We start from the raw sequence: 10,286 nt of genomic DNA on the forward strand, positions 1-10,286 counted from the left end.
TTGTGAGGTAGGCAGCAGAACCACTGAGCTAAATCCCTGGCAGCATATATTTTTTAATAAGTTGCTTAAATGTTTTTATGTACAGACAGGTTAGAGAAGTCGTGGGCTAGAAAATTAGAGTGTTAGCCAGGCCTAGTGGCACATGACTGTAGGCTAAGGCAGGAAAACTGCAAGTTCAAGTCCCACCTGGGCAACTCACCAAAACTTTGTCTCCAAATCAATTTGGGTGTGGGTGAGTACAGGGGATCAAACTCGGGACCTTCTGCTTGCAAAGCAGGTAGCGGAACCACCGAGCTAAATCCCCCCCAGCCCCTCAAAATCAATTTTTTAAAAAAATTTAAAAGGGGCTGGAGAGGTAGTTCAGTATGAAGGCTTTGGGTTCAATTCCTACTAGTACCATCTAAAGAAATAAAGGAAGGAAGGAAGGAAGACAGGAAGACCAGAGTGTTCACCAGACTAAATTGTATCTGAATTACATTTTATATTTAAATCACAGAGAGAGCTGTTCAAATGTAATTCCAATCTGGTAAATTTGTTGTGGGGCCCAAGAGCCTGCATTTCTAACAACCTGGCCCGTGGACTATAACCTGAGTAGGAAGGTCCGAGGCTATTAGAAAAAATACAAATTTCTGGGTACCAATCTAATAGGACAGGGTTAGTCCACAGTTGAACAGGTGCCCTATGATGTTCCTGACCTCTAGCTGGATTTGAAAATTACTGAAATACATGAATAATGTCTAAACTACATCAATCAAAATCTGAACTAATCCTGGTTCTGTCTTTGTGTGACCTTAGGAGATTTCCTTACCATTTTTCTCATTAAGAAAAGATTGAAGGGGATGGGGATTTAGCTCAGTGCCTGCCTCGCAAGAACAAGGTCCTGAGTTCAATTCCCGGCACCGCCAAAATAAAGAAAGAGAAAGAAACACAAGATTGAAGAACTTGGTTGATACCCCACCCCCATCTCATTCTAGAGATTGAACCCAAGGCCTTCACATTGAGTTACATCCCATCCCTCTTTTTGTTTTAATTAAATTTATTGGTACATTTTAGGTACACAATATGTTGACATTCATTATTTGGAGTTTATACCTTTACATAATATATCTTGGTTCTTTTTTTTCCCCCATTCCCCTGCCCTCCGTGCAATCCCTCCACCCCTCCCTAGTTACAGACTTGGTTTCCATTTTTTCCTTTTCTCATATTTATTCCTTTCCTTTCTTTCCTTTCCCCTACCTCACCCTTTCTATTTTAAATTTTGAGTCAAGGTCTCACTAAGTCTCCAAGTTGCCTTTTTTAGCTCCTTCAAGAGCCCACATTTAATTAAGGAATTCCTTCCTGCGCCCTCTAGGATAGTTCACGGCGAAAGATAGCCTTCGTCTGAGGACTACAATCCCCACAATTCAATCTGCCCTCACGCCGGGTCACGTGGCAGAGTCAATTGTGTTTCCCACAATTCTTTGTGATAGCTTAAGATGGCGGCGCCCAGTGACACAAGGAGCGACTCCGAGAGCAGCAGTAGTAGCGATGCGGAGGAGTTGGCGCGGTGCAGAGAGGCGGCTATGCCGGCCTGGGGCTTGGAGCAGCCCTCGCGAGGAACAAAAAAAACAAGAGACGGTAGGAGGCTGTATTCCGGGAGGCTGCCCAAAAGGCATAGGTTCTTCCCTGAGGACTAAGAGGATGGACGGAGAGGAGGGGGTTACGAGGACTTCCTTCGCCAAGAGAGCTCCAGAAGCTACCAGGGAGTCAGACTCAAAGCGAAGGCAGATGCAGCGCAGCGAGTGGTTACGCCCAGTGAAGGAATCCGAGGCACCTGGATGTCTCTTTATTCCACTTTCTTGGGTTCATCCACACTGCTGCATGCTGGGAAGGCCACCACTCTGAAATAACTGCGACAGTCCCGCTCCTGTATTGTCTTATCCACCCTTTCCCCGCCTCCAACACATTCCCTCTCCAGGCGGTCTCCGAGGAGCTGTGTGCAACAAGTCTCTAACCTTGATTCCCTAGATCCCTGGGGATAAATCCGAAACTCCTCAGTAGGGATGTCTAATCTTGGTTGGTGTCCAGTGGTTCCTTAAATTTGAAATGGAAAAAATATCCATCTTTATTTTTATCAACCCCTAACAAATTTAGCATCTCTCCATCGTGCATGTGAGCAACAAGCCACAGCCCTTTTACAATGCCTGTTGCTTTGTTCCAACAGAAGTTTCCAGATTTTCTTATTTCATTAATCTTGCAGACATACCAAAATATTTTATTCACAAAATATTAGGAAGTCATTTATATTTATCTGTACTTTAAAACTACAGTAATCTTTGACTTATTTCTAGATCTTGTTTAATAAAGATCTTCACTAAAGCATATATATTAAGAACATGTTTACTATTATATAACTAAATCTCAGTATTGCTGGTTTTTTGTTTTGTTTTTGGTTCCAGGATCAAATTCAGAACCTTGCACTTGCAAGGCAGGCGCAGTGCCACTGAGCTAAATCCCCTTTATTAGAGTTTTTATAATCCTATGTGTTGCATTTTGCTGCACAATCCCTGTGTCTGCCCTTGCCTGATTCTGGTCTCATTCCGCACAGCGGCCAGAGATAGTCTATAAAAACCTAAATCTGTTTATGTCCCTCCTCTGTCCAGAATCCTCCAGTGGCTCCTCCTCAAAGCTCAGATCCTCACATTGGTTTATATGGGTGCCCTCCACAAGTTCACCTTTTTCTTCTGCCCCACCAGTTGGCGAAGTGGGCTCCAGCCACACCTGCCTCCTTGTTGTTTCTCAAACACCAGATAGGTTCCTACCTCGGGGCCTTTGCAGATGTTTTTCCTCTGCATAGAAGGCTGTCTCCCAGATTTCCATTTGGCCTCCTCCCTCGCCTCTCACCTTACCTGCCAGGCCCTCCACACCCACCTTTGTATGCTCCTCCCTTGCCTCCCTCACTCCTCAGCTTTGTTTTTGTTACTTTCCATACTCTCACCATTATCCAGTTTTATATTTTGTTCATGTGAATTTCATCCCATCCACCGACTAGAACACAAGCTCTGTGAGGACAGGAAGAGTCATCTGAGTTCAGCAAGTAGGAAAAGTGGCTATTAATCGGCATTCAGTATTTGATTCTGTAGATGACCACCAGGCCAGGCCATCCCGATGTTGTGGCTTTATAAAAATGTCACCAACACAAACAGCCACCTGTCCTCTTCTCCCTCAGCACTTGGATTCGCCAGTTCAGTGTGACGGTTAACGGGGGGCTCTGAGCCAGCTATCCTGGGGCCTTTCCCAGCCTTGTTGAATTAGCTGTTAGACACTGGCCAAGATATTTTACATCTCTTTGACTTTCCTCTCCTGCAAAATGTTGATAATGCTCACCTCTCTAATGGGATTCTGGAGGAAGATTCCCTGAATTACACATAGAAACTACTTAAAATAGTGCCTGGCACGCAGTAGGTTTTGTTACTGTTACCATTGTCATTCTCTCTACAAATGCTTCAATTTTCATTTCCTCCCAGATGCTGCAAATAACCAGTTGCCAACCTCCCAGCCAAGCCTCAGGTACTGTGCGGTTTGGGTAGCACTTTCATTTACTCCTCATATTATTAGCTTTCCTCGTATTAGCTTACCTGATACTGCATCTTAAAGGAAGAGAGGTTTATTTGGGCTCCCGTTTCACATGGTTGGTGGACTCAGGGCAGAACAGCATGACACAGGGTCATGGCAGAGGAAAGCTGCTCAATTCATGGCAGCCAGGAAGCAGAGAGTGAAGGGAGAGAAGGGACAAGAATACAGCCTTCCAGGTCGGCCCCCATGACCTCCTCTTCCGACCCGGCCCCACCTCCCAACAGCACATTTAGCTACAAATCGATGGATGAATCTGCTAATGTGTTTAGCGCCCCCCATGATCCAAACACACAGGGGCCCTCATAGATCATCAGCAAATGTCAGCGCTAGGTCAGACCCCGGGATGTGAGGGAACGAGACGAGCATAGTTGCTCCCTCGTGGGGCGGCATCTGCGCTGCCTGGAAGTAAGATCCTTTGTGTGCATTGTAGGCATAAGGTGGATGAGCACGAGCAGGATGGCAACAAGCTGCAAACCACGCCCGAGTTCCGAGCCCACGTGGCCAGGAAGCTGAGTGCGCTGCTGGACAGGTACGCACCCTCACTGACACCGACAGCCGTGGCACATGGCGGGTAGGAGCTCGTAGTGTCTACGCGGCGTGTGGCTTCCAGCACCTCGGTGCATTCATAAGCAGCGCATCACGGAGGTCCTGCCGTTGTCCTTGTTCTGGGTGAGGAAAGAGGCACCCGGCCAGGAGGTGTGTTTGCTTGCAGTCACAGGGAGTAAGGAGCAGAGCCGGACCTCAAGCTCTCAAGCCCAAGGCACCTGGCTCCTTCACCACCGCCTTGTGCTGCTCATCGGAGAAGACAGGAGGAGCGCTGAGAAACAGGAGCTCATTTCCACGGGGAGCGGGGAAGGGAAGACAGAAGTCCTGTTTCCTGGGTGCCAGGCTTTCTGCCCATGTTGTCTCTGAAGATCCAGTTGGTCTTCCGAGAGCCAGCACCAAGAGTGCCGCTGTTATTGCCCATTCGGGCTGTGTCACCAAGTAGTGCCCACCGGCCGGCTTGTAAGCACCAGAATGGCGTTCTTGTATTCTGAACTGAGAAGTCCAGTAGACTCGATGCCTAGTGAGGCCTTTCTTCCTAGTTCCTAGATATCACCTTTCTGCTGTGTCCTCAAGGGGAAAAACTGGCAGAGGTCGCCCTTGAGCTTTGTTTATAGAGGCACAGAACCCATACCTGAGGTCTTCACCCGCATGACCTAATCACCCCCAAAGGCGTCACCTCCAGAGACCATCACCTTGGGAGTTAGGGCTTCCACGTGGGAATTTTAGGGGGATACGGACATTCAGACCTTAGCACTAACCCCAAATACAGCTCTAGAAACCAAGGGGGTCCAACAGCAGTGAAGTTAGAGAAACACCTCAGTCCTTTGACATCGAGGTATATTCAAGACCCTGAAAATTCTGTGAGTCAGGGAACTGTGCAGCTTTGCCCCAGCATTTACCAAACCCATCTGGCCACAGTGCCTTTGTATCACAGACCGTTCGACATATTCAGGACACGCTGTGCTAGGCCCATTCCCGATTGACTAGCCCTAGCAGGTTTTGAAAGGGAGGTGAGGATTTGATGCCCTCCTCATTCAATTTGAACCCAGCATTTCCATGTTTCTCTCTGAAGGGACTTATGTGACCCTCCAGTCAGTCCCTTACATTAGATCAGGTGATAGCTGGGCACTGGTGACAGTTTTTACAGACAGCTCTTTGTTGTGAGAACTGCTCCTCACCTCATAGGGTGATAGCAGCATCCCTGGCCTCCGTACTTCTGGCGCCCACTCCACCAGTTGTGACACCCAGAAACCTCTGCAGACATTGCCAGACATCAAACCGCTGCGTCAGGTCAGCAGCTGGTGCCTGATGGCCGCTGCTCCCCAGGTTCTTTTCCTGCACAGGGCTTTGGGGCTGGCTGAGGCCTGAGTGGAAAGAAGTTGGGAAAAGCATGCAGTGGCTGCTGGGTTTGCAGCGTTCTGCAGAAATGGGCTTCCTGGTCTCCACGCCCCAGAGAGATGGTTCATCTCTATGAGAGATTCTACCCAGTTGTTATGCCTTGATGACTTTCCTTGTCACAGCTATCATTAACTGAGCACCTGCTTATGGCAAGCTCTTCCTTAGGCGCTTGAGATCCATTTTCTCATTTAATCCTGTAATGGCCCCAAGAGATAGGCACTGTTCTCATTCCCAGTGTTCAGAAGTGTAATAGAGACCCAGAGAAGTGAAGTCATTTGCCGGAGGGGACACAGCTAGCAAGTGACCAAGCCAGCATTCAAAGCACAGGACCCAGTTTGAATGGGGTCAATGGGTCATATCAATCTCAGTTTCCTTGTTAAGATGCTGTACTATGGGTTTACGTGCTATTTGGGATCTCTGCGTTATTTCTCACAGCTAAATGTCCAACCTACAAATTGCCTCAAATTCCTTAAACATGAAAGAAGACAGTGACAGGCCGGCCCCGTTGTAGAAGCCACCCCCGAACCACTTTTCTAGACGGGTCCAATTTCCCCTTTTGTGCTTTCTAATAGGAAGTCCAGGGCGAAACATAGGTTTCCCTAGCAAGTATACAGGAAGGACTTTCTGATTATACTTCCAGCTCTCTCTATCCCTCTGCTAGTATCTTTTATTGCCCTGCATGTTTGAAACTTGTTCAGCACTTTCTGGAATGAAGTGGGGTTTAAACAGACGAAGCCCTGCAGTTTGAGTCTCCAGGGGCTGCTCAGCATCTTGTGGCTGCAGACATTCAGGTTCCTCCTGCCCCGGTATGGCCTCCACTTTTGTATTTAAGATCATATGCCCCATCCCCTCCACTTTAAAAGTAATCATTTCAGAATAAAAATTATTGGCCAGGTGTGGTGGCGCATGCCTGTGATCCCAGCACTTGGGAGGCTGAGGCAGGAGGATCGCTGTGAGTTCGAACGAGACCAGCCTGGGCTACATAGTGAGTTCCAGGTCCGTCTCAACTACATAGTGAGAGCCTGACTCAAAAAAAACAAAAAAAAGAATAAAAATTATTCTCACCCAGACTCTCACATCCTGTCCACCGCCTCCTCTCCCCTTAGCTCTATCATCATCTCAGAAGCAGTGAAGGAACCGAGAAAAGCTATGATACAGGAAGTGGCCTCAGGAGACAATGGTGAGTAGTTACACTGTTCATACAATGATGCACCTACCGTGTATCCAGGGACGTGGTTTGGGGGCCCAGCCTTCCGTTTGCACGGACCACACTGGGAGGCAGGAAGGATGATGACGCCCCAGTGACAGGCAAGGGAAGTGGGGCTCTGGGGCACAGAGTCACCTGCCTGTGGACCTTCATCCGTCCTGGGCAGGCGCTCTTTCTTTGCACGTCACAGCGCCCCGTCCAAGTCTGGCCTCTTCGGGGGCTGCCCTAGGCAGAAGGCTCAGCGGCTGGCCTCCAGGAGCCCTGAGGGCTTGCTGCCCCAGTGTGGCAGCTCATGTCCCCTCAGGCCTCAAGCAGGCCTGTCCTCAGATGGGCCTCTGTTTGCTCACACAGCAGGGCTGCCCAGGTCCGTGGGGCTGGGCTGGGAGCTCCCGAGGCACCTGGGAAGGAGGGCTCGCGTCCGGCAGTGCTGACTGTGTGCTGTGAATCCTAGGCTTCCGCCTCTTCTTCACGTCCCTCCCCAGAGACCCTGAGGAGGAAGCTGCTCCCCGGCCCTGCAGAAAGCGACAGCGCTCCGGTTCCAGGTAGGGGCTCGCACCCTCTCCCCACAGCTCTCCCCTCCGTTCCCCTCTTCTCGCCCAGGCCCCCACAGTAGCCAGGCAGACTCCAGTCAGGTCACTGGGAAGCGGCACGCCCAGCAGAGGCTCTTCAGGGAGTGGCTTTGGGTCGTCACTGCTTTCTAAGCACCATCTTGGGCCAGATCCCTTCTGTTACCATGTTTGCTTCCTGGGACATCCCTGTGGGGCCTCTTAAGCTCCCTGTTTTATAGATGAAGATACAGAGAGGTGAAGTCGCTGAGTGAGGTCACGGTGGAGAGTTTGTCTTGGAACCCAGGTCTGCCTCACTTCCAAGCCTGAGTTCCCTCTGTGGCTTGGGCCGAGAGAGGGCAGCAAGAGGCGTATTCTAGGGCCCACCCCGCACCCTGTGAGCCCCAGTCATCCCCCCCTTGTAGCAGCGAGGACAGCACTGAGGCTGAGGAGTGGCAGCGGTGCCGGGAGGCGGCCGTGTCCGCCAACGACATTCTCCAGGACTCAGCTATCCACAGCCCTGTCCGCGGGGAGCAGGAGGCCAAGAAGAAGAAAAAGAAAGCCAAGAAGGTGGTCAGCCTCGACCCGGCTGAAGCCACCACCCCAGCCAGCGGAGCGACAGTCCAGAAACAAGAAAGGGGGTTGAGTGCCATCAGCGGGGACCAGGTATCACCGGGGACCAAAAACAAAAAAAGGAAGAAAAAGGCGAAGGCCAACAAGGCTTCCTCATGCCCACTGGCAAAAAGCACAACCGCTGTGCTTGCAAACTGACCCTGGTCTGTGGTACCCATACCATAGCCATTTCCACACTCCCCTCCCCAAGTCCAAGCGCCTAGCTCGCAAGTCCAAACTCTGCCCCTCTGTGTTCCTATCGAGGGTGCAACAGACCTGTAGTTCCAGAACATTCTGTGGCCTCAGCAAGGCAGAATCTTCCAGCTATTCAAGACTAATGGCCAAGTAGTGATGCCCCACCTCCCCAAGACAGTCTGTAGGGGCAAAAGTAAAGGGAGACTTTTCACTGCATGCGGTGACACATGCCTCTAATCCCAGCACTTGGGAGGCTGAGGCAGGAAAATCTCCATGAGTTCAAAGACAACCTGGACTACTAGCAAGACATGGAAAGGGGAAGACATTTCTCCCTCCCCAGCCAAATGTGAGAGGCAGATCTTTAGAAATTGAGGGGAGGGGTCCCCAAGATGCCAAGGCCTAGAAAAACATTTATACTTCTCCCCCCAACTTACATACAATTAACAAGACATTTTGAGGAAAAGGAGGAGAGTTTTCCCTCCTGTTTTCCAGAATTCCTTTTCTCCACGTTAAGATTTTATGGGCACAACATTTTTGCACCACCTGGCCCATTAGAAATGAGTTGTCAAGGGGCCCAGAACTCCTTGCTGCCTCCGCTCAATGTTGAATCTTACAGGGACATTTGAAGTGAACATTGTGTATAGGACCCGCCCACCAGCACACCTGGATATGTACTGTCTCCACCGTTCAAGGTTCAGGAAGTGTTGCAGCGCTTGTGGACTAAGTTCTGTGTAGAGGGCTTTTCTGCAGCCAATAGCCAAGGTGAAGGTGGAATTCAGGCTTCCTCACCTTGCCTAAGTCTCAGGCAGAAAAACGGGGAGCCAGGCACGGTGTCTGGGAGGCTGAGGCAGGAGGATCACAAGTTCAACCCCAGCCTGGGCAGTTTAGTGACTTGGCAAGACCCTGTCTCAAAATAAATTTTTTTAAAAGATTGGGGATGTAGCTCCGTGCAAAGGCCCTGGATTCAATCCCTAGTACTACAAAAAAAAAAGGTGTGGGAGTGTGCCCTGAAGCCATCCCTGTTCAGAGCCCTGTCCTGCCTTGGTGTCCCTCTGCCTGCCTGTCCCACCCCCAGCTGGATGACTCATGGACAGACAGGAAGTTTCTGTACATTTCTCATTGACTTTACTAAAAGTTAAATAAGTGTCCGGCCTCACTTGTAACTGGCTACAAGCTGCAGGGGACACAGCTCTCCCTGCACCCCCGCCTCAGTCCCAGCTGGAGGCAGCCCATGGAGGTCAGGTTCTGTGCAGTGGGCTCAAGGAGATGAGGGCACACGTGCCCTGGGTTCTAACAGCTGCTTTGTCCCTTCTGCTGTCACTGAGGACCTTGGACTCCTCAGGGTGGCTGCCAGTTGCCTGGAGCTCCCCAGCAGGAGTCCTGGCCGCACAGGTGGCTTCCATCTGCCGATCTCATCTCCCTGCCCTCGTCCGCCTCCGGACATCTCAGCTCTGCCCACTGCTCGGGCTCCGCTTCCTGCTGAGCTCAGCAGCATCCCTCCCAAACAAGGGAAGGCTGCACGGGTCCCCGAGTCTGCAGAAGCTGCCGCCGCCGAACCCAGACTTGGCACAAGTCATAGGGCACCCACGACAGCAAGGACAACTTCTTAGCCCCGAAGTGGTCTTACTGGTAGAGGCAGGATTACCAGGCTGGCATCCGAAGGCGCAGTGATCGGGGGAGCAAATGTTCCGAGGGCTGGAGAGGGATGGCCTGGGCTGAGAGGAGCTGGGTACCCTACTTGTCTGCCCGGTTAACTAGAGACACCCCAGGTGTGGGCATCGGAGCTCCAGGCCCTGGCACAGAGCAGTCACTGGGGAAGGGCTCAGCAGTGGGTGGTGCAGAGGACACACAGGCATGGGATCACCAGCCGGAAGGAGCTGGGGCAGGGTGGAGTGGCCTGGTGGGTACATCAGTGACAGCATGACAGCGATGACCCAGCGAGCTCGGCGAGTCACAGCTACCCAGGCTTGGGTCGTGAGAGCTGTGACCACCGGGGGTTCACTTGGCCTCAGGGCTCCCCACAGGCCCAGGCTGGTGGTGCCAGAGTCAAAAGCTGTCCCCTTTGGTTCCAAATAACAAGTTTTTTTATCCTAAGCAACCGGAATAGTCCCTGCAGAGTCCTGCCAGGAATAAGCCCTGCTGCCCAGATCGCCATGGTCCCCGCCTCA

At 51.0% G+C, this 10,286-nt stretch overlaps 1 protein-coding gene across 2 annotated transcripts; it reads left to right on the plus strand.

Annotated features, from left to right (window-relative positions):
* Positions 1-1,326: 1,326 nt before the first annotated feature.
* Positions 1,327-9,014, plus strand: CUNH12orf43 (chromosome unknown C12orf43 homolog). Of its 2 annotated transcripts, none has more exons than XM_010604037.3 (6): positions 1,327-1,617; positions 3,507-3,549; positions 4,046-4,144; positions 6,666-6,739; positions 7,218-7,308; positions 7,740-9,014. In XM_010604037.3, the coding sequence occupies exons 1-6, from the start codon at positions 1,476-1,478 to the stop codon at positions 8,080-8,082; spliced, it is 792 nt and encodes a 263-aa protein (XP_010602339.1). In that variant the 5' UTR covers positions 1,327-1,475; the 3' UTR covers positions 8,083-9,014. The 2 variants fall into 2 exon arrangements, with proteins under 2 accessions (XP_010602339.1, XP_010602338.1); XM_010604036.3 differs by having other exon boundaries at positions 1,420-1,617; positions 7,737-9,014.
* Positions 9,015-10,286: the final 1,272 nt, after the last annotated feature.

Source organism: Fukomys damarensis, unplaced genomic scaffold (genome assembly GCF_012274545.1).
Source record: "Fukomys damarensis isolate Sample0158 unplaced genomic scaffold, DMR_v1.0_HiC HiC_scaffold_12, whole genome shotgun sequence".
Lineage (NCBI taxonomy): Eukaryota > Metazoa > Chordata > Mammalia > Rodentia > Bathyergidae > Fukomys > Fukomys damarensis.

Excerpts from the sequence above, each read along its gene's own strand:
- CUNH12orf43 (XM_010604036.3), top strand. The coding sequence starts at position 1,476 with ATGGCGGCGCCCAGTGACACAAGGAGCGACTCCGAGAGCAGCAGTAGT. Across the intron at positions 4,145-6,665 it reads CTGAGTGCGCTGCTGGACAG|CTCTATCATCATCTCAGAAG; the intron begins GTACGCACCCTC and ends CTCTCCCCTTAG. Across the intron at positions 7,309-7,736 it reads CGACAGCGCTCCGGTTCCAG|CAGCGAGGACAGCACTGAGG; the intron begins GTAGGGGCTCGC and ends CCCCCCTTGTAG.